Genomic DNA, 23,715 nt, shown 5'->3' with positions numbered 1-23,715 from the left:
ATAATGAAGAGCTGAATCAAAAGATATGAGCTGATGACAATGTATGCATAATCAAATCATAAAGATACGACAGCGGCACACTCTCGGGATGTTTAGTCATGGCGGATTTCCAGAGAACGTTCTCTGTCAGTGACCTACCCAGTAACTCCAGTATCGTATCAATTCCACTAGCTGCATCTGTTTTTGGATCTATAGTGAGTCTCATAACACACACAGCTACTCTTTGTTACATCCAGGACATTCAAAATAAGATTAGCTTTCAGGACCGGTTGCCGACCGGATTGGCCGAAGGAACTACTTTTTTGTTGCTGCTATCTCAAAATTTACAGGATCGTTGGTCCAGATCATGGCAACTTCAATCGGAACCTTGATACTCGGCCGGATCATTTCATTCTATGCGATTGGGTAAATTGTCTTGTATTTTATGAACACTCGGAAGAAGCACGCCGACATCAGCTTGTTGTTATTGATCCTTATGCCGATGCTTCACCGTCGTCATCTAGTATCTTTAGCATGCTTGTACCATTATGCAAGTTTCTTTTTTTTGCAGCATGAACAACAATTTCCATATTTGTATAAAAATCCATACTTAAGGGGGAAGGAGGAGTATGTATTCATGTGCTACAAATGTAATAGATCAGAGCGAAATATCGCAGCCCGAGCATCGCGGTCGGCTCATTGCCTTTTATCAATTGGGTGTCACACTCGGATTTTGCGTTGCATTTTGGATCGGCTACGGAACGAGTCATATTTCCACCAATTTGTCGTGGAGGTAACATATATCCTTTACGCATCATTTGCATACATACGATAGCGCGACAAGCTATGTCTTCTTCCGAATACATCTTTATTGATTAATAGCACACACGTGAGTTTCTAGGCTTCCTTTAGGGCTCCAGATATTGCCGCCTTTTCTATTATTTGCTGGCCTATTCGCGTTACCTGAGAGGTATACATGCTTTGTTATTGTGACACACACCCATCACAACATGATCGGCCCTAAAAGTTCTAATAGCCCACGTTGGCTCATCTATCGAGAGCGTATGGCAGAAGCGTTTACTATCTTAACCAGTATTCGTAGCAGTGTCGGTGAAGACTCGATCCAGATGGAATACATTGGCATTGTACAAGATGTTTCGTTCGATAAGCACTTTTCTTCCAAAAGCTATTCTTCGTTGATGCACAAAGGTATCGAGAACAATCGAAGGCGGACCTTGCTGGGGGTCGGAATTCATATGCTGACGCAACTTACCGGCATAAATGTACTTTTGTAAGTTTCTGAAAGTATTTGAAACGTGCTGTAATTCATGGTCTTCTTGACGGACGTATCATTTACGGGAAGTAAAAGAAAGCATATGGGTTGACTCGTAAGCCAGGTATTATTTACCACATATTCTACAATCTACCGGGATCACCGAGATAAATTCAGAACTCTTGGGTACGTAATGTCGTCCGGTTAGTTCTTAACAGATATATTGTCCCATGACTTTTTTGACCGCTCCCCACTCCCCTCTCCTTTAACATTTTCTTCATTAGGAAACGGTGTGAGCGGCATGGTGAACATGCTTGCAACTGTCCCGGTCTTTTTCTTTGTAAGGAAATACATATTTCTGATAACACGACAAAAAAGCAAACAAAACTCAAAACTCACGGGACCAATGATAACAAAACGAAGAAGAAAAGCTGATTCTTTTGTTGATGATGGCATTCTATCATCTCTGTGAAAAACACAGATTGACAAGTGGGATCGCCGCCGGATTCTCACAGGAGGGTCACTTGCCATGGCGATTTGTATGATTACGACGGCTACGGTACTCGGCGCTTACAGCGATAAGAATGGCACTGAGAACGTGTTTATCAACAACAAGGCTGCCACATATAGCATTTTGACCGTATTGTGTCTATTCATTGCATGTTTTGCACTCAGCTGGGGCCCATTGGGATGGATCTACCCAGCCGAGATTTATCCTCAACTGATTCGCGCAAAGGCCATGGGCGTGACCACTGCAGCGAGCTACTCCTTCAACCTGTTCATCTCGCAGATCGCACCAGTCTTGTTCCGACATATTACTTGGGGCACATATGTTGTCTTTGGTTGTTCGTGCCTTTTGATTGCTTGGGTTGTTCATGCCTTTTATCCCGAGACTCGGGTAAGTCTTTAATATATATTATCGAGGGCCCTGGTGATATAACTGTTAATAGCTATATTTTGTTTTCTGGCGGTGGGACGGAGGAACAAAAGAAGGGACATAAAAGAGGGTGTGTTTGGATGACAAAGTATAGAGAGTACATCCGACTTGTTGATTTGAAAGTGGCACAGTAGGCAGAAGAAATCTTGAAACAATTAACTCTTTTTCCCGCCTGTCAACATCGTCATCGCTAACCCGCAAAATGAAATTTAGGGACGCTCTTTAGAAGAAATCCACTTGATTTTTAGTGGTGCCCTTATCGACGAACGACCAGGACTCCATCATCCATCTACGGCAGCAGAAGCATTGGATCGACTCAACATTGTGGAAGACCGTGGGCTTAAGATACCTGTTTGACATAACGTATAAAATATAATCAATCCCATTCCCTATCTATCTTGGCGAGTTAGTTGGGCGGGGGTGGGAGAAGGAAACCAACGAAGGGCTGATTTTGAATATTGAATTAACGTGGCGTAAACAAGCTCGTCCGGAAATTCCGGAAGGACAAAAGCAGTTAGCGAAGACGTGTAGATGCATTATAATTTGCTGTTATTGTTGTTGATAATGGTCGTCTCATCATTGGGTCGCTCCTTCGTTAGTCGATAAAACAAAAGGAATCGTTCCAGACCTTTTGAACAGTAAGCTGCTACGGGTAGTACTCTTGATACAAGCAGGCTAATGTACATTCACTTGCAATTATCGTTGAGAACAGCACTTACTGAAACTATTTGAGTATCTGGCAATACAACGCGTATTTTGTATATCCATCTAGCTATCACAAAAGTGGCAAAGCAACACACGTTTGTCTTTTCTACAGGGAGCAGCGCATTTGCCAACCCTGGCACAATGAGGAGGAAAAATGGTACCATGTAAGTATAGCTATGGGGTGCAGTAAGTGGGTGGGTTGCTTCAGCTGCATATCCCCTGGGACTCTCTCTCCTTGTCAAGCGCGTGAGCAGATTGAAGGTAGGAATTACCGTAAACAGTAATTCCGGATGATAAAGCGGGTGTAGTGCAAACATGCTTTGTGGTTTTCGCCCACCAACATCATTACGATTGTGTATTTTCATTTCCGACGTGACAAAAGTATCAAAGTTCACCGACACCAGGTTTCACAAAAGGATGGTATGTATACACTTCAAGAATGGCAGCGATCTTGTGCGCTCTCAGCTTTGATAAATTCGGAGTGGCATCCGAAATGGGCGATCGACAGAAAAAGAGAAACGACCAAGGAGAGCTGTTTGATGATGGGAAACAATATAACAATGAATGTTCTTGTTGCTGGTTGGTCTCGATTAATGTGCGCTGTGTTTGTGTGTTTGCTTTATAAATAGGGGCCAACTTTTCTTCTTCCCCCACTCCACTGTTTCCCTTTTCTTTTGATTCCCTCTATTCCTACTTACTAGCACTTACTACTACTTATTACTTTTTATTCTTCTTTAACACCTCACAAACCTATTTCACTCCTCATAATCATAAGCATCATGCAAATTATGCTTGACACCATGCTACAGCCAACGTCTTCAGCTCAATCAAGCGCGAATTCATCATCATCAATCCAACAGCAGCAGACGCTTGAATCTAGTCGCTGGAGACCGCTCCCATCTGTACTCATCGGTACGTTCATCTGCTGCTACTGATATATTGGCTATTGACAACATACTAACGTGATCACTTTTCGTATTTATGATTGATAACGACAACAGATTTCATGGCAATCACACTATGTGATATCATCCCATTCCGAAACCAACGTCGACCTTCCTCTTCACTGTCCAAACGACGAAACTCATCCGCACCTGGTTCTCCCACACAGCAGCCTATTGATCAGCAACAACAGAAACAACCGCGTCGACCCGTCCCCGAGCTCGTATACTTTATTCAAAAAATCACTCATCAAGCCGGAATCAACTGCCGCACAGCACTTGTAGCACTCATCTACTTGGAACGAGCCAAAAAGTCCCTTCCCCGAAACTCTGTCGGTAGTTATGGTAATTATCATTTTTTGTGTTCTTGTTGTTGGTGGCAAACACCATACGGCGAATTTTTTTTTCTAGTGAATAGAAAAGAGGTATTTTTGGGCTCGATCGTCAGAAATTTGCTCACACCGTCACGAATAAACCTAGATACTTGCCATCGCATGCTGCTAGGTGCATTGTTACTGGCATCCAAGTTCCTTCAGGACACAGCATGGGCGCCGACATACACCCACTCCAATGCCGTCTCTACGGCCGATTCGGCTTTGTTGGCCGCATCTTGGGCACGTTACTACGGTTATGCAAACTCTTACTATGTGGGTCCAATCACTAATCGCCGACTGTGTGACATGTGTGGTGGCCTCTTTTCACTTGAAGACATTAATATGCTCGAACGTGCCTTCCTAAAGCTCATCAAGTATCAATGCTGGGTGGATGAAAAGGACGTTCATGACTATGTCGAACGACACCGCGTCGACTTGGCATTATAATAAGCGATATCCCATTTCTCTGTTCATTCTTTCTTGTAAATAACTCATACTCTTTCCTTCGCAGTCTTTTCACCTTTGTTCTCCATTCCACATTCATCAAACAGTCCATTTATCGTGTATATACTCTTTTTTGTTTCAACAAAACACACACTCTTTCTTTGAATTTTCACACTACAACAACGTCAGTTGACCTACAGCCTACACAAAACTACTCATTCCATAATATCCACCACACCAATCCAGCCACCATCATAATCACCAAGTAGCACACACACCCCTTAAAAATCGTTACATGTATAATTTTCTCTCTTTCTGCCTAGTACAGTATGTCCTTAGTATTATTTGTATATGAAGTAAACCAATCAAATTCGTTATTTCCACAATTGTATACAATATATAACTCTTTTATGCAGGAGCAGTGCTATTTCTATAATATGTGCGTATTTTACTCGTTTCTGTCAAAATAATCGCTCCTGGTATACATATGCAGCAGCGTTACTCTTGTTTATATTCGCGGAATTTAAAAAAACATGATAACAAAACAATAGCATCTTCTGTCTAGCCGCCATAAACCACTCAGCTATCGCTTATTTAACAAATGTTTATCTTTTAAAAATGTAGTCCGTTGTTCTTTGCCAGTATTGCTATTGCCGTGTTTACCATCATGACTGTGGTAGTGGAAAATCATGAGTTCCGAAATTGTTCTGATTACTCGGTATTGAAAGGCCAGAAGACGCGTATCACGGAGTTTGCATTGTTGTTTTGCAGTTTTTGTGATGCATGTCGTTCCACAACGTCATTGTCAATGACCACATCACAATCTGGACCCCCCAAACCAAAACGCAGACTTTCAGTTCTGAGTCACTATCACTGTCGCTCAGCCATTGACGATGATGACGGTTGTGGTCACGCAGTAAACAATGTCTATTCAAACTTTCTAGATAACTATACTACAGGTGGCACAGAAAATACCGATCGTAATGTTTGATTGCCGCATGTGCTGCATCGCCTCTTACTGCTTAAAGCACGGTAAGAGCCTACGACAACCCAGGTATGTATCTATTTAATCACTGTATTCAGAATAAAAGGACGTTAGTGTCCTCAAGTATGTTGTTTGTGAGCAGTAGTAACAATAGCGTGACCAGTCTATACATTTTTATTTTGAAGTTGTTGATTGTAAACAAAAAAGTGCATGATAACTGTTATGGCGGCTCTTGTAAGGAACTCATCGCGAGATATCTGCCGCAGCAGCAAGGGTAATTTCCAGCTTTTGCTTTTGACCTGAAAACTGCTTTTCGTCAACTATGGCAGTAACCCCCAACTTCAGACGTCAAAATCAGTGCTTTTCGTAGAGGAAAAAAATGCCTCGCATTTTTCACAGAGCTTGATGGAGAGACAAAAGAGTAGGAGACAGGTGATGACAGATCAAAACAAGTAAGTCTGAACTTTATTCTCCAACCCACAGCTACTTATGCAATAATAAACATAGTACCCGAGCCTTATTGACAGCGGAGGCTACAAAAAGGGTTTGTAATATTTTTCAATGAAAAAACCTTGAAAACTGTATTCAGGTAATAATACACGACAAGCATCCATAGCCAACCATGCAACAGAGATTTATAATGTCCTTTTTTATGATATTCATGTAAAAAGATCGTTTTTGTATATTACATTCCCGCAAATCTGCAAGCTGCATATGGGTTAAAGATTAGGTATGCAACAAAAATTATAGCCGCTCCTCTGACCGCATCATGCTATTACTTAACAAAAAGCAATGTGTGTGAAAAGAGAATACTGATGTATTCGTTAGAGAATACAGAATCTATTCTTGTATGTATGCTATGGTGCTGCGGGCAAAGAACAAACGCACCAGTTAGTTAGAGCTTTATTTAGCTACATAATCCACATGTCTTCCGTTAGTGCATCAGTGGAATCTTCAATATGGCAGGAAAGCAAACGCACATTTGTGATATGGATTACCAGCAACAGCTGCTGTTTGTGAGGGAAAGAACAGATAATATGGGACGTCGGCGATAAACTGCAAATGAACATAAAGCAGTGTACATATACACCTTCATCGAAAGGGCGCTTATGAGCAGTAGCAGTAGTTATTCAGTCTAAGTCTAAATCGGTGCTATCTTCACACACAGTTTAAAGCAGTTGCGACGTTGTTGCATTGAGTACTGAACCAACCATCATCGAGCAGTGTTCAGCGATTCGCATTTACACACCCACAGTTACAAACAAGATGCTTATGTTCAGCACATAAAAAGTCTAGCTAGTTATGTGTCACCTTTGAAACATTTTGAAGGGCAAAAAATCCAGAGCATGTTTTTACTTAAAAAAAATTCTGCTATCATACACCATACACCTGTAGTTATTGGAATTAGCCAGCAGCAACACATCAGTGGTAATTTTCCTTTCCTCCTACTTGAAAAAAATTTATTTACACTTGCAAAGCAATAAAGAAATTCCCGTTTGAAAACGAACTACAGTAGGAAGAGATTACTTATTATGCAGTTCATCATGGGCAATCGATAGTAGGAGCTTCGCCTGTTGTGTTCAGTACGCATGATTCGGTGATTATATGTTTTTTTTTATAAAACCTCAAAGTCCCACTGCGTCCAGCGAGGTCCCCAGGAATTGAAACCCAACGGGACTTGGTCAATTTTTAAGCCAGTTATCTTGCTCAAAGGGAATAAATAAGTGATTTATATTCACTCCAAGTCCCCCAGCGTAAAGAAAGCAGTCCATACTGCATTACAACGAGCGGAAGCTAATTTTGTTAAAGGGGTTGCTCTTGAAAACTACCTTCACCATTTCGATTACTGAATCAAATTGTACATCTTTCTACGTGATGACCGCGAAAATCGCAATAAAAATGGTACACTAACTTAATGTTAGAATTATACACGATACTTAAAACATATATAAGTACAATAGAGAGCAAACAGTTAAACGCCAGTGTTTCTCGCGTGTTTTTCTTATTGTAATAAACCTAGACAACAGATAAGCTACCATAGATACTCACTAGACGATCAACATGATTGTAGAGAGAAAAACAATCTGGTAAAGTAAAAGGCGATCAATATCTTGTCGATATGAGATTCTCATTTGAGGACAGCACCATGGTTCATGACACCATAGAAGAAGTGCGTGATAATCAAGTGCAACAATAACAGTCTGTATCTACTATGCCAGAGGACAGTTTGGTGCTAATCTCTTTGACCACGGGTGTTTTCGGTTTCTTAGAATTAGAACGCAAAAGAACACTGGCCACTCTATTATTTAGAGCATCAACGAGTTGCGCAGTTGTTTCACGTCGTCCTTATATAACATCCTTGCAATATACAGTCTGGTCTTGAACAACATAGAATGCAGCACGCACCATTGTCCTTACATAAAAATAAGGTAAGCTATAGTACTCTTGTGATATCTGATATATGATAGCTTTTACATTCGAAAATAATTGCCTGCAGTCAGTGAAACCCGTACTTATGCTACTGTTATCGATTAGTTAGTAATGACAATAATCATGCTTGGAAATCTGTAATGGCTGAATCGTTAATGTTATTGAATAAAAGAAAGTCGAAGCTGGTGGAAAAAAGAGGCGACTATGACCAATGAAGAGCAAAAGCAGAAATTGAAGGTGAAAAGAAATCTATAATATGTAAAAGAGGTGAGGGTGAGGGAAAAGTTCAGAAGATATGATGCAAACGCATGTGAAATAACGTTACTAAATGTAATGTGTATGTGTGCGTTGTGTAAGTGAGCTGGGATAGTAAAAGAAGAGAGAGAGAGAGAGCGAGAGAGAGAGAGAGCGAGAGAGACAGAATGACAAAGAGACACAACAGAAAATTAGCAGAACAGCAGAGGCAGAGTGGTAACGAAGAGACATATAGATGATGGAGAGAGAGAGAGCGAGAGAAGCGGAAAATATAAAGACGTGTGAGTGGGAGCATAGGAAAGCTAGTTATTGAAGAAAAGATTTGGGTTTTCAGCAATCCAATGCAAGGTTCTTTTTTGTCTGCTTCTTTTCGCTTCTAGGATTGTGACAGCTGCCTCGTTGGTCAGTCTGTGTTGAGTGGCATAGTCTCTGATGTTATCGATAATTATACGTCTTCGGTTATAAAACCGGCGTTCTGACTCTGCTCGCCGCCACGCAACGCCGTGCTCGCGCTCCAATTCATCAACTGCAGGTCCACCAGCCAAGCCATGGTACCATTCGCGCCAAAGCATATCAAGCGTTACAGTATGGCGTGACATTCTGTACTCTGGTGTAGGCAATGGATGATCTAATGATGCTGATGGTGATGCAGATGCGTGCGTCGCGAGTGCGATCCTTTGCACAGGTGGTGGTGGCGGGAAAAAGGGAAGAGAGATGGTTGCTGTATCCTGCAGCGGTTGTTGTTGTTGTTGTTGAATTTGTTGCTCTGCTGGCTGCTGCTGCTGCTCTGGTTGCTGCTCTAGTTGCTGCTGTTGAGGCTGTTGCTGTGATGGCTGCTGCTGCGGTTGCCGATGTTGTGGTTGCCGTTGTTGTTGCTGAGATGCGTTGCCAAGGTTTAGCGTCAAAGTCAAAGGCACCTGTCCAGACGTGTAGCTTGTTAGCTGCTGCGCAAATGTAGCAAGGCTGTTGATATGCGGAACAAGCGCTTGCAAAGGTGTGATGGCAGACAGCAGTGATTGGAGGACTTGCATGTGAGCCTCATGTTGCGCTTGTTGGTGTCGAGCTTGTGCCTCAAAACGCGATGCGAACTGATGGTTGAGATCAGAGAGTTGATGTGCGATCTCGGGAACTGTCCTTCTTAGTCGCATCTGCTCCGGCTCTTCTGTCTCTTGTACAGCCGCCTCAACAGAACTAACAAATAGGCGTTAAAAGGATAAGAACACACTATATATGATTCTCAATATAGTTACCTTTCGAACAGCTGATACAACTCGCTTTGGAACAAAGGATGGTTCCAAAGGTAATGCTGAGGATACTGTTTCTTAAGAAGAACGGAATCCTGCAGAAAGACAACACGCAGCTCATCCAACAGCTTCAAAAGCATGTCGGCGGCGCAAGATTCTTCTTCAACTCTGCCTTCATCTAACCTTTGACGCCAGTAATCGACAAACTTGAAGATTTGCTTGCGCAGTTCTTCCGGTGGTTCAACATTGGCGCGAGGAAGGTAAAAAAAGCCGCGTTCCTTTTGAAAACCTGCAAGAGTTCGCAGGAGTTCGTGGGGGAGGTTGGTGAGGTAGGCGGTCGTCAAAGAGCTGGTGTTCCAACGGCCTGTACGACGAATTGCGCCCTCGCTCGAGCCACCAATCTCTGCCATCCGAGCAGCGGCGCCACGCATAGCATGTGTCTTGGCTTTCGAATGAAGCGAGGCTCCCTCGAAAGCCTTGGTGATTGCTTTGAGGTGCTGGCTGTATGACATCTCCTTTTCAGGAGCTGTCGGCGACGCCTTGATCACTTTGTGTAGGAACCAGTCCACGTTCTTGTTGACACCCGGAAATTGTTCCCCGGTTATCTCGTAGCGACTGAACAAATAGCAAGCGAGCATCATTTGAGGACAGATGTTGACGTTTTTGTTGCGCATACAGCCAGCAACCTCCACGCGCCCAAACTTGTTGGTCTTGCCTTGTTTTAAAACCATTACGAGGGCATGGCAAGGACTTGAACCTTCATCCTCTAGATGTAATGTTTGCAAATCTGCAAACTCCATCTTTCGGATGCTCTCGCCACGAAGCAAACCGTAGTGCTGCAAAAGGAACGCGGTGCCGTTGCGGAGGCCGTTTTCAGTTCCCTTTGCCCAGAACTGCTCGACGATCTTTTCCATCTCTGTATGAGTTGTGTATCCGTCTGCTGCAGTGAAGGCACCCTTTAAATGAAAAGCGGATCTATTAAGTTACTGTGCTATAAAATCAATGGCTTCTTTAACTTACTCTATCATCGAAATTGGCGCGAGCAATCTTCTGATCCTCTCTGCGCAACCAGTCGAGTAACGCTTTAACACGTTTTCCGCGAGGGCTCGGGCGGAAAGTGTTGTCGACTAAGCATTGTTCGGCCCATAGGTCGACAATTGCAGCAGCATATGCTTCGACGGTCGTGTATCGCACCCTCTTTCCAGAGACGCCTGCAGCAAGTTGAGCATACGCAGCGAATTCTGGATTAATGAGCGGCTCGGTAGTGGAGGAGGAGGAGGAGGAGGAAGCGGCAGCGGTAGTGCTATTGGTGGTTATGGTCGTGGTAGTACTAGTTGTGTTGATGGTGGTGCCGATGGTAGAAGCGACCGTTGATGCTTCTCTGGCCTCGTCCATAGTGTCCATCATGTCCATCACTTCGTAAGCTGTATCGACATTGGGCAGTGTGTTGAGCTCCGTAATGCCGTCAGACAAGCTATTCGCGGCAGCAAGTACAGGTGAAGGTCCCACTTCAGGCTCATGAACGTCCTCCGGTGCAGCTCTTTTCTTTCCTCGCTTTCGGTGAGCTCGGAAAGCAACCTTATAGAAAGTTATGATCAATAAAATTGTGTTCATTCATCTCTACGTATTTATCGTGAACAAAGAGAACCAACCTCTTCTTTCAAAAAAAGGTGTAGTTTTCCATCGTCAGGGATGGGACTCACACCCATCTTGGTACACCATCCTTTGAACTCTTTTTGACGGTTCGAGTACTGATTAATGGTGTTTGCAGGGCGGCTTTCACGAGCCAGCCTAAACGTCTCGAGGGCAGCGCGATCTCTGGCCTCTTTGTAAGCCATACCTCCATCGTTTTCGACAGTCGCTGCAGCAGGTTCAGCATCGTTCTGCAGAGACAACTCGGTCAGAGCGAAATCTCTGTTTCTGTTTCGACTTTGGACAGGAGTGCCATTAAGCTGTCTTCGTCCGCTTCCAGAACCACCCATAATTACGGAGATATGATATGAAGAGTGAAGTGTGTTTAGTCAAGGAAAGCCGGGTGTGTGATAAACGCGGGTAGATAATAATAGAAAAGAGGTTAAATAAAGATAATATGAAAATACAGTGAGAGTCGATTGTGAGATTTTTTTTAATGAATTCACAACCCTTTATATACTGTTGAAAGATGCGGTCAAGACTTCCGTTTGGATGAACTGATGATTGGATCGCGGACATGGCGAATTTCGGATGTTTTAAAGATGAAGAAGGATAGGAAGGTTGAGTTTGGCGGCCATGATGAAGGATGTTGTTGCCTTCCGATTGTAAAGAGTTATCTTTGCCTTGATCAGTGTGTTACTTGTTTGGTGCAGTCTCGCCTTTGTCTGTGCTGGAATTGATATCTGCTCTTTGACAGGTACAATTCGCTCAACTCAGATAAACTAGATTGAAACGAAGTACTGACTCGGTTGTGATCCATGTTTGAGAGATTATCAATATTAGATTGAAACGAAGTACTGACAATGGTTGGTCCTGAGTTATTCTCGATTGTGATCCATGTTTGAGAGATTATCGATATGGTGCTGATTATCTAATATCTGACTCATCTGTGTGTGTGGTGTTCTCTCTACTGCATTCTAATGGTTACGAAGACGTCGGAGTGGGTTGAGTTGTCTGGATCAATCTCAAAGTAGTGTGTATTTTACAATAGGGTGCCTGAACCTCGCATTCCTGTAAATATCGAATAAATTCACTGCATAAAAATGGGCAGTCTGGTATTCGCGTTTTGAAAAATATTTTTCCCAAGTCCCTGATATAGTGGGGACTCAATTCTGGGACGCACTGCTCAACGCATATGGTGCATGCCACCTTAAACCATACCACTTTAGTGGGTAACTTTAAATTACTGTGAAACCATCTCAGCACCCGGTATCAAAATTTTAAACCAATAAAAATGTTCCTTTTGACCAGGAGAACAAAGTTATCGGTTTCGATTTTTTATTTTTCTAATAAAGTTTTGAGTTACTGTCGCTCAAAGTCAGAACAAGTTTATAAGTGAAGGGCAAAATTGACAGTAGTTCGAATCCAGCGTAATCCAATCAGGAGCTTTCGTTCGTTCGGCAAATATATCTGCCACATTTGTATCACATGAGATCTTCACCAATTATTGATACATTGCTGCTGCGTATAGAATTTCGTGAGTAGATTCTAGTCTTATGCACCTCCATCTGTGGTAAACCACACTACTTTAAGATTGATCCAGACAAGTCAACCCACTCCGCCGTCTTCGTGACCATTAGAATACAGTAGAGAGAACACCACACACACGGATGAATCAAATATTACATAATTAGCACCATATCAATAATCTCTCAAACATGGATCACAATTGAGAATAACTCAAGACTAACCCTTGTATACACATTGTCCTATTCTCGAGTAGTCAGCACTTCCTTTGAATCTAGCTTATCTGAGTTGAGCGAAGTGTACCTGTCAAAGAGCAGATACTAATTCCAGCACTAACAAAGGTTGCTCTCATTTCGCTCCGAACAGAGAACCCAAAACAGTTTTGCAAAAATTTAAAGTCCTCTCTACTCGGATCGAGATAAAGGCGCAACGCGCCAAGAAACTTCCTTTTCTGTACATACCCCAAGGTGTTGCATGAATAACAACGCGATTGCGAATAATAGCTGATGGTGGAATATTGTTCATTTTTTGATAAAAGCAGATAAAATAGATGAAAAATAGAGGTGTATTTTTCTTTCAATCTTTTATTATTCATAAAGTGACAGTTTCCTTTTATATCGATCCGAGCGAGCCACCACAGAGGCCTTTCCATCGGAGAAGCCATTACCAAAATTGGAGGCCTCCGAGAAGCCCTCTTTTGGAAAAAAAAATGGAAAATTTATTTTCCATTACTACATTGGGGTATGGTGTTCTCTGTACGGAGCGAAATGAGAGCAACCAAAGGTGAGACTTCACCAAACAAGGAACACACTGATCAAGGCAAAGATGACTCTTTACAATTGGAAGACAACAAAAAAGAACATGTTAAAAAAATATCTATCCATTTCATATGCGGGATTTGAAAAATACCGGGGATTTAAATTAAAAAATTGACAGTAGTTTTTACTGGAGGTATGGTTTAAGGTGGCGTGCACCATATGGGGCAGGTATTTACTGTAAAACTGATCAAGCATCAGATAAACAGTAGCACGTTAAAGATGTCGTCAAGGATGTTGTGAGGCTAAGATGAAAAAAAAAATATTTTTCCTGTTTGTTGGCTAAAAAAAAAGAACGATGACGCCTACTAAGCCACAATCAAAATTAAGAGCTCTTCCTGTAAAATCGATCGTGAAAGCTACTTTCGCTTTGTTTGCAGTTTAAAAACGGGATCATGTCCAAGTGCAACAAAACCAACAAGAACAGTGAAAACGATGACTATGAGATTATATTATATGGCTCCATTTGAAGGACAGCCTTGTTAATTATGGTATTTCACTCACTTCATAAAACCAAAAGTTAAAAAAAAGATCAAACAAATAACCTCCTGTTCTTTTTCCCTCGTAGAATATTGGAAATCGAATGCATGCACCGACTGGAACATCACATCCTATGACGAAAGCCTTTCTCGCAGGCAGTTTACCAGCAAGCGTTCATGCCATATATACATGGGCGAAGACCTTGATAGACTTGCCAATGCATTTATTAATACCAAGATAATGAGAGAAGTGTCACGAGTCAAGAAACAGCTGAGCAATGCGAAAAAGGACGTCATCAACAATTACTTTTGGGACAATCATGCCATTGCTTTGCAACAAGATATTGTCGATCGATAGAGGTCGCAAACAAAATTGGAAACTAGCATCATTAGTATCGAAAGCTCACTGATGTCACAGCATTCTAAACAACTTGAGCAATCGTCAATAAGCACCAAACGACTGCAGGAATCATCGCCAGCTTCGACTTCGTCCAAAAAACGACTTATAAACTTATCATCATCAACTTCACACTTGAAAATTCCATCTTTATCTGAAGAAGAATCATCCACTCGACTGTCTAGTGATTCATTGCCATCCACATCCAATCCATTAACTGAAACAGAAAACTCACCAAAGCATGCCACAGATATATCACCATCAACACCCTCAGGACGCTTATCATCTGCTCCGAAGCTTAATGACACGCAACCATCGCTGTTCTCGCCCACAAAATCAGGACTATTGCATTCACCCGTCCCTATTCTTGAAACCAATGCAATGTCATCACCCCCCCTCTCCTCAGAAGTAGTTGAAACAGATGGTATTGTCTGCGACACTACTAAGCTATCCATTGCCACAATTATCAAACGGGAGGCAACCAACTTACATGACCAATATAAGCATGGAAACCCCCTATCTTCGCGACAGCGAAAGATTATGTCCAATGGCCTATCGTCGATCTTGGATCTGGTTGATCAATCGTACACTTCTCAGTGAAAGCTTTTTACATCCGCAGAATGGCAACAAATCAACCAACTATTCCAAAACAACATCGCATCCCAGATACTTCCCCCCTGAATCCTACCCTCAGTACAACCTTGAAAGTCATCGCTGCCACGTTAAAGCAGACCTCTAACATCAAAATGGGACTACTTTATCTATACAAAATCTATGGCAAGCACCATTCTACCAGCCTTATGCCTTCTCTCCAAATTCTTGAACATGTACTGAATCTACTGGATCAGGAATCTGATTTACTCCAAGCCAAGCCCACTACTATGATCTCTGAAACTGACTACGTCGCGTACATTTGGCTCCCCCTGTTTAGAAGGCTGTTCCATGCTGGCACCAACATACAGATCAAAACTGGCAAAACTACATTCCCATTCTCCACTGCTTCTAAGCAACAACTTTACCCAGGTGCATCAAATGTGACAGGTTTCAAAATCGATTTGCGATTTGTCGTTCACTAAGGTGGTTTAGAATTTGATGTATGTTCAGTTGAAGCTTGTTGTAACAGTGCAAATGACGACAAAATTATTGCAGACGAGGGAAAACTCAATCGGGAAGTTAAGGACGATCTTGATGCAATGATGTCTTTGGTACAATATGAATCGCGCGCCTGCACAGCATGGGGTGTGTAAATTATGGGACCATCTTGTCTGATTTTCTCCTTACATCTATCAGATCAAGGTCTCTATATTGCTCTACCGCGTTTTGATATCATGTTACCACGATCCACCGCTGAATTGATCAAGTTTGAAAAAATTATGGTAGATCTCCTCACATTTCACCGTGAAGTCCTCAAATCAGTCAACTTTGTCATGGAACACCTCATCAGCAACAAGCAATTAAAATCACTGAATCTACCCAAGGCACAAATGACATCAGCAACGCAGGATAGCTCTCCGCAACGGGACACCTGGTACACACCTCCGAAAGGAACTGCTTCTCGGCAACCTGTGCGACTAGTGAGCGCGGTTCCTCAATCATTGAATGCCAAACTCTTGTCCATTGCTTGTGAAGAGAGCATGGCTATCTTATAAAAAAAGCAACTGGCGTGAATCTCGTGGCAGACGAGTTTGGATGGGCATTTGACAGAAAAGTATGGCAAAATTTGAACCTGGGAATATCGATGCCCCACAACCTATATGAAAATGATGTTTGAAGCAAAAAAAGTAATTGTACCGGTATCGCTGGATGATTACTCAGCGCGTTTTGCGCATTAGTTATCCGTAATACTTGAATAAAGGGCAAACTGAAAAATTCATGGCTGCATGCGCAAATTGTTTCCGGAAAGAGTGTACAAAGAAAAAAAAAGGGCAATTAGTAGAAAGCACTTTTCTCACTATTATTAACAAAAAATGGATATTGACTATGATATGAACGAGATCTCTCTACACGACGAAGATATTGAAGCTGTACCCGAGATTATTGTCAGTGTAATGTCGATGATGAGAAAGAAGTGGGAGTATAACATCACTGCATCAGCCATGGGAGAACATCTCATAGTATAGTGATTACAAAATTATTGTAAATTTTCTTTTAAAAATAACTTTTTTATTATTTCTGAGATTTAAATTGAGCATATTAAAATAATCTATTTTAAAAACAAAATTTAACTTTATAAATATAATATACTATTTATGATGTTATTATATATTCTTAAAATATAAACAACTTCCTCCTTCTTCTTCTTCCTTCCAGTCTCACCAACGGTGAACCAAAAAACGAAGTTTTTTCTGTGAGCAAAGCTCCTCTTCTTTTAATATTAATTATATTAAAAAAATACCTACTGGTATTTTTTCTAAATAAATTTAATTATTTTTAAAAAAAGAAAATAAAAATTGAGTATTTTTATTTTTCTTTTTTATTATTACATAAGAATTTAAAATGCCAAGCATTTTTAAATTCTAAAATATTAAATTTGGTTTTTTAAAAATGAATAAAAATATTAATTTAAAGAAAACACCAGTGGGTATTTTTTTATATTTAAGAATTATAATAAGTTATTATATGTGAAAAATACCAGCAGGTATTTTTCTAGTAGAAATATTAAACCTTTTTGTCGGAGCTTCGCTCCTAGAGGTCACTCCATTGCTCACTCCGTTCCTAGGTTTTGTCTTCAACAAAGACTGGAAGAGAGAGAGAGAGATTTTATATTTTATATAATTAATGTTCTTATAGAAAATTTTGAAAATAAATATAAGTTAGATATGATAAATCTATATTTATTTTAAAGTAAAGTAAATTTCTAAATATAACAATTTCTTTAAATGTTTAGAATTATTAAATAATATTGTTATTTTCAATATAATTAAAAACCAAAATAAATAAAATAAGCTCTTAAATATTGTTATAATTTCTAAAAAAATATGTAGATATTTCATTAAATTTCTGAAATGTTTTATTGTGTTTTCTAAATTAATTTGTAAATATAAAGAATTTTTATAACTCCTAAGAAATTTATAACTCTTAATTTTTATGAAATATCACAACTAGAGTACATACCCCATGGAGTTAGATGAAGATGTGACGATGGAGCTGAAGGAAGGGCATGAGGGTGTTGAGCCCAGTAATAGCTCGGATGAGGAGGAAAATGAAGCTGATGTGCAGAGTAGTGAGAGCGATATGAAAGAAGAGAAGCCTCTCAGAGACCTGACTGAAAAAAAAGACGACGCTAGCAATGCTAGACGTGTATACACTCAGTAGGATATCAACAAGCTTATTGCTCTGTTAGTTGAATAGGTACCTATAAAGGATGCAGCTTTAAAGACAGGAATAAATGAAAAATCAGCCTACCGTTTCAAATCGCAGTAGCAGAAAACTAGGGAGGTACCTCAACAGACGAAAAGAGGATACAGAATGGGAACTGTCTCTGAGCTTACTGAGAAGCACTCGAAGTTTATTATCGACCTTGTTGATGAGCATTCAACTACAACTGTAGCTGGAATACACGAGTTGTTGATCATAGAGTTTCCAAGTCTCTCTGCAAGCTCATCTGCAGTATACAGAGATCTTAGGACCAGCTGTGCACTATCTATGAAGAAGTTGGAGAAGATTTCAGCTGCTAGAAATTCAGAAGAAACTTTGAAGAAGAGAAAGGAGACCATCCTTCAATGGCTAGCTGATAGAGAAATGGACTTTGAGAACAATTGCGTATTTTTGGATGAAGCAGGATTCAATCTTCACATGACACACACTCGTGGCTGGTCTAAGAAGGGAGCACCTGCTAAGACAACTATCCCCTGCTTCAAAAGGCACTACAATAACCATCCTGGGTGCCATCTCAAGTGCCGGCGTTATTGACATTTCTTTGAGAAAGCCAATAATGGTTTCGGGAGCTAAGAAGATAAGAGTAGATGGTAAAGTTGTTACAACAAGAGCCAAAATTGGAACAAGGGCCGAGCATTATCTAAATTACTTGAGTAATGTGATGGATGTTCTTGACCAAAACAACATGAGGGGCTTTTACTTGGTAATGGACAATGCTCCCATACATAAGCCAGCTACAGTAAGAAATTTGATAGAAAGCAGAGGCTTTAGGTGTGCATATCTTCCACCATACTCACTATTCCTAAACCCAATTGAGCTATTCTGGTCGAAGGTGAAGTATGGTGTCAAAAGAAAACCTTTCGAAACTGGTGAGACACTCACACCCAGAATCATGGATGCCTGCTCCAAGGTAACCAAGAAAGACTGCCAAGGCTGGATCCACCATTCCCTCAGATTCTTTGAAAAGCGCTTAGCCCTGGAGAAAAACTTATAATGAGATTAAAGCATAAATAAGCTTTCTACTAATTGCCCCTTTTTTTTTCTCTTAATTTTTCCTGAGTTTTTCTCTTATTTTATTGGTCAGTTTTCTCTTAATTGATCTAAAATTTTCTCTTAATTGATCTAATAATTTTCTCTTATTTTATCCAATAATTTTCTCTTATTTTCTCTGAGACTGTCTCTTCATTGCTGAAAAATACAATATATCTTTAAACAATGATTTACCTTTGATCAATAAAACCTTTTAAGGAATTACAGTTAAGGATTTACTCCCGTGGCAATTAGCCAACGACAGGCGATATACGCTAAAGCGATTGGATACATCAGCAGTGCACACAGGGCATAAGACAAGGGCTTATCGGTTTCTGACATTTTGGAATATAGATGCTAGTAAAGAAGAAAAAAGGAGAGCTGGAAACTACTTTTTTTTATTGTCATGAAAATTTCAAAGGCCGTGACGTCACGCGTTTTCTTTTCTTTTTATCGCACAGAGGGGTAATCATTATGCTGATGTTTGAGATTGTTTGGTAGATTTTATATAAATTATTGAAGTTTCTTATCTTCGGAGTTTGAAATCATGCATATTTAAAAAAATTATTTTAAAACAAAATTGAATTTGTTTTATTATATAAAAATAATATCTTAGAATGGTTGCTCTAAATGAATTTCTTTCAATTAACCACATTCAGTTATCTTTAAATTTACGTAATGAATTAAACACCTTTATAGAATCTGAATTTGATTACTTTATAGAACAAAATATTATTAAAAAACTCAAAAAAAAATTAAATAACAAAATAAAAAAACTATTTTCTTCAGACCATTTTCTATACCTTTCTATGCATAATGACTTTTGTGTTCATAAGTTTAGACCGGGAAAGAATAATGGCAAATTCTGTGGAAAAAAAAATAACTAAAAATGGGAATAAAAAAAAATATGTCTGTAGAAAACATAATCCAGACCATATACCTAAAAAAAGGGAAGAAAAAATAATAAAAAGTGAAAATACTATACAAGAGGTAGATAACCCTATTATAAAAAAGAAAAAAAAAGAAAACTAATAAAAATAACTATAGGGAATCCTTTTTTCTTATGTTTTAATGGTATTTTGCCATAGATATTTATAATTCTGTATCTATATTATGCTTTTCGATATATGCTATTAATAAATCTTTTTCATTAAATTTATTAGCTGATAACCAACTATTATGTTTATGATTATAATTTTTCCACTTAACTGAAAACATGTATATATTGTTTTGATATTTATGTCCAGTAATTTTTTCTATTTCATATGATTCACTATTATCTCCTATATTTCTTATAAATTGTATATTATTTTCTCTTTCTTTTCCTTTACCTTTTCTACGCCGTTTCTTTTCATTAAATTTTGGTATATCATCTTCACTACTATCTTCTAAATTTTTGTCACTATAATTATCAACTTCCATTCTTTCATTATTTATATTTAAAGATAATAAATTTTTCTGTAATTCTAACATTTCATCTTTTCTTTTTGCTTGTTCTATAGAATTACTAATAACAATATCTACTAATTTAGCTTCATAAGGAAACTCAAAATCTTTAGTTTCCCATGATTTATGATGTGCTTGTATATTTATATTAAATCTATTACTAAATTTATTTATATTTTTCAATAAATATGCTAAACGGAACTGTAAATTAAGGATCCTCATAGGAACCGAAGAACCGATCCAAAAGTTGGGTCAGGTCGGTTCTGGTCGGGCCGGTTCCATGGAAGAACCGAACCAGAACCGACTCGGTTCTCTTTGGTTGGAACCGAGGAACCGACTATAGATTCGTCGTGTCATTGCAACTAAATGCATTGACTGTGCAAGAATAATTGTTAATGGAGGGATGAGTGAAGTTGTGTTTTTCCGAGCGTAGGTTTATTTATTTCTTCTAAGAAAAATCAATATGTTATATAACTTATATCTATCTATTAAAAAAAGAAAGGTTGTGAAATGGGTGGAGTAAAAGAAAGTATGAAAAAGAAAGTGCAAAGACAAGAGAAAAGGGACGGAGTTGGCAGGAACAAAGGAGAAAAGAGGAAAAGCCAAAAAATTTTAAGGGTACCAGGAGTTCAAAAGCATTAACTTTTTTATAGTTTCCTCAGACAAACGATTGCGGGTGTACGGTAGCAAATGTCGAGCTGCCGAGAAAGAACGCTCAGAAGGAGTCGATGTTGCTGGCACCGCCAAGTATTGTACAGCCATGTTGCTTAAGTTCGGCCATTTCTGTGACTGGGACTCCCAGAAGATTAGCTCTGTGTGCTTGCCTGCTTCCACCATTGGCATCATCGGTTGTTCGCCAATGTATTCCTCTAATTCGTCTTGGCTTCGGTCGATCCGGTACAACGTATACATCTCCTGCAGCTGCTCGCTCACTTTGATATCGACATCCGCGCGATCCTTGAACGTCGACCAGGTATCCCGGACAATTTGCTGGCTATACTCCTGCCATTCCCTTTCCCAGCCGCTCTTAGCCCATCAGACAAACTTCAGGCTAGGATCCATTGCAGTGGCGCACGCATAAACGTTGGACGTGTCAGTCTTGCCGTAATACTTTCGCAGCTTAACGAGACCGACTTCCGCTGCTTCGCACAGGTCGATGGGTGTGGATGGGCTGGTCTTATAGTCCTCAAGCCTGTCCATCAGATGGTTATAGCAAAGGATGGTGAGGTTGATGGTGGCATGCGACTTGCTGGCTGACAACCTCTTGGTCACTTTCTCGAACGGCTCAAGGAGAGCACGGATCTGCTTCAGGCGCTCCCATTCTTGTGCAGTCAACCTATACTGTGCCAGCGCCTCAGTGCACATTGCGTTGTAGCCAGCCTCGACCGCGATAGCCCGCGTGATCATTTCAAACGTCGAATTCCAACGAGTACGGACATCAGGAATGAGCTTGAGTTTGGGACAGCCTTCGTTGTTTAAGGTACACAGGAACTTCTTCTGTAAGCGTTGCGGTGACGATCTAAGGTAATAGATCAAAACCTGTTAATCACTTGAAAAATAGTTTAATGCTTAATTAACTGATGACTACCTTATCTTGGTAACGCCTCTTCGTAGTTTGACCAGCACATTAGAGTTGGTAGGCATTTGTTCTTCGTCGTCGTCAACGATTTCTTCTTCTGGTGCCTGTGCTGAAAGACCAACTCGCAGGATATCCTAAATTGCCAAGTTAAGGACGTGTCCAACACAAGGGATATGATGGATGTCTTTGCGGAATGGCCTTGGTTTTATAAGTTGTTGGTGAGCACATAGTTTTTTATGAGTATCTTGGCAAAGCAGCATAATCCCAGTAACTTACCAATCTTTCTCTTTCGCGCGTCGTTCGATTACGGTCATCATCTTGGTCATATTCGATGCGTTGTCACTCGTAATTGTGAAAAGCCTCGAACAAAGATCGAACTCATCCAAGACTTTCAAGAAGGCGTCGGCAAGGTTCTCTCCAGTATGTGGACCTTCCAAAGGCTGGAACCCTAGGCGAACTTCTTGCAGAGTCCACGTCGATCTGCACATCCAGTGTGCTGTCACACCAAGAAATTCTTGCCGGAATGGGCTGGTCCAGCTGTCGACGGTGCAAGAAATTTTTGGCACGCTCTTGAGCAAGGCGGCGGTTTGTTCTTTGGCTCTGACGTATTCTTCGTCCAGCTATTTCAGTGAAAGTTAAGTATATGTCTGAATCCTTGTTTAACAAAACATGAAACGAAGTTTACCTTTCTCGACATACTGTCAGCATTCAAAAGCTTGACGGATTCTTGCGTAGGTGCTGATTGTGCCATGTAGAACAACTCCTGCAATTCTTCGCTTTCGGCCAAAGTAAATGGGAGCTTGCTCTTGACCAAAAATTTGACGAATTGTCGTTGGAAGGCGCCCTTTTCAAACGTACGCTTACGCTTAAATTCGACATGCTGGTCCATTGGGCCGGCTTGGCGCTTGTTCCCCTGAACGTGCGGACCAGTTGTTTGCGTGATTCGATGGACATTCTTCAGGTGCTTCACAAGCCCAGACGTATTACCTTGCTTTGCGTCGTACACCTTGTTGCAACCAGGCCGCTGGCACTTGATTTCGGTTGACCGTTGATAGAGACGCGTTTGCCGTATTCATGAGTGAGAACCCAGCTGCTTACTGACTGCTTTTCTTTACCGCTCGTGTCAATGTTCGCGCCGTCACCGGCAAGCTGTGTGATTTCTTAGTGGTCGATCATGGAAGCGGAATCATCGAAGCACTCTTCATCAGTGTCCATTACATGCGAACCGACTGACGCCATGGAGACGTTGGATTGATCACGGGCTAGGGAAGGAGGAACAAAACTTGATAACGAACGACTTGTGTTGGATAAGGACGAATTACGGCTGGACTCTCTCTATAAAATGGTACTATCATCAGCTGGTTGCAGGTGATATTGCATATGATGGAGTATCTTAGATTAATCTTACGCGATCAGAAAGAGCACCACGAGCGTCGTCAGAGCTGGAGCCAACTGAGTAGTTTGGGTAGGTCATTGCGTTGGATGTGATATAAAAAGGTACGGATATAGAGTAGAATGGTTCAAGCTGTATGTAAGTAAATAGTTGAGTTATTTTGCCCAAAAATAAAGTTGTTGCTTTTATACTTTCCATGACGCGTTGAGGATAATGATACCAAACGGCAGCTTCTCTTCAAATAGTGCTAAGTAATACCTCGCCTGTCATTTCGTAAAAGGAAGTTTTTAGAAGTCAGCAGCATGCTGAGCTGTACCACTGCTGAGTGCGCGATTTTTGCTTTCAGTGTTCTTCCTTTAATCGTTCGTGTCCATTCGTTATTAGCAGTATAAGTATAATTAGCACTGCTGAGCACGCAGCGTTTAATGCTGCGAACCAAACCAAAGGCACGTCAAAATTGTCTTCTCAGCAAT

The 23,715-nt window shown here is 40.6% G+C and overlaps 5 protein-coding genes across 5 annotated transcripts; 4 read left to right on the top strand and 1 right to left on the bottom strand.

Moving 5' to 3' along the window:
• Positions 1-98: 98 nt before the first annotated feature.
• Positions 99-2,162, top strand: BDB00DRAFT_767591 (general substrate transporter; the record flags this gene model as incomplete). The annotated part of the gene is made up of 9 exons (XM_053119680.1): positions 99-194; positions 257-405; positions 504-533; positions 605-772; positions 881-949; positions 1,016-1,270; positions 1,377-1,438; positions 1,537-1,592; positions 1,734-2,162. 9 exons carry the CDS (start codon positions 99-101, stop codon positions 2,160-2,162), a joined length of 1,314 nt encoding a protein of 437 aa, XP_052977392.1.
• Positions 2,163-3,694: 1,532 nt separating this feature from the next.
• On the top strand, positions 3,695-4,656 carry BDB00DRAFT_874660 (uncharacterized protein; the record flags this gene model as incomplete). Its single annotated transcript, XM_053127249.1, has 3 exons — positions 3,695-3,806; positions 3,896-4,180; positions 4,316-4,656. The coding sequence occupies 3 exons, from the start codon at positions 3,695-3,697 to the stop codon at positions 4,654-4,656; spliced, it is 738 nt and encodes a 245-aa protein (XP_052977391.1).
• Positions 4,657-10,980: 6,324 nt separating this feature from the next.
• On the bottom strand, positions 10,981-11,774 carry BDB00DRAFT_940524 (uncharacterized protein; the record flags this gene model as incomplete). Its single annotated transcript, XM_053129351.1, has 2 exons — positions 11,220-11,774; positions 10,981-11,145 (listed from the first exon to the last, which is right to left on the bottom strand). Coding segments are annotated over exons 1-2 (495 nt in total), but the record flags the coding sequence as incomplete, so codon positions are not given.
• A 3,024-nt stretch (positions 11,775-14,798) lies between these two features.
• On the top strand, positions 14,799-15,493 carry BDB00DRAFT_767547 (uncharacterized protein; the record flags this gene model as incomplete). Its single annotated transcript, XM_053119678.1, has 2 exons — positions 14,799-15,013; positions 15,037-15,493. The coding sequence occupies 2 exons, from the start codon at positions 14,799-14,801 to the stop codon at positions 15,491-15,493; spliced, it is 672 nt and encodes a 223-aa protein (XP_052977389.1).
• Positions 15,494-17,897: 2,404 nt separating this feature from the next.
• Positions 17,898-18,710, top strand: BDB00DRAFT_914682 (uncharacterized protein; the record flags this gene model as incomplete). The annotated part of the gene is made up of 1 exon (XM_053128692.1): positions 17,898-18,710. A coding segment is annotated over one exon (432 nt), but the record flags the coding sequence as incomplete, so codon positions are not given.
• Between the last annotated feature and the right edge of the window lie 5,005 nt (positions 18,711-23,715).

This window comes from Zychaea mexicana (genome assembly GCF_025766255.1).
Source record: "Zychaea mexicana strain RSA 1403 chromosome Unknown BDB00scaffold_62, whole genome shotgun sequence".
NCBI lineage: Eukaryota > Fungi > Mucoromycota > Mucoromycetes > Mucorales > Lichtheimiaceae > Zychaea > Zychaea mexicana.
The sequence above is the reverse complement of the archived record's forward strand: the minus strand, read 5'-3'. Positions and strand labels throughout refer to the sequence as shown.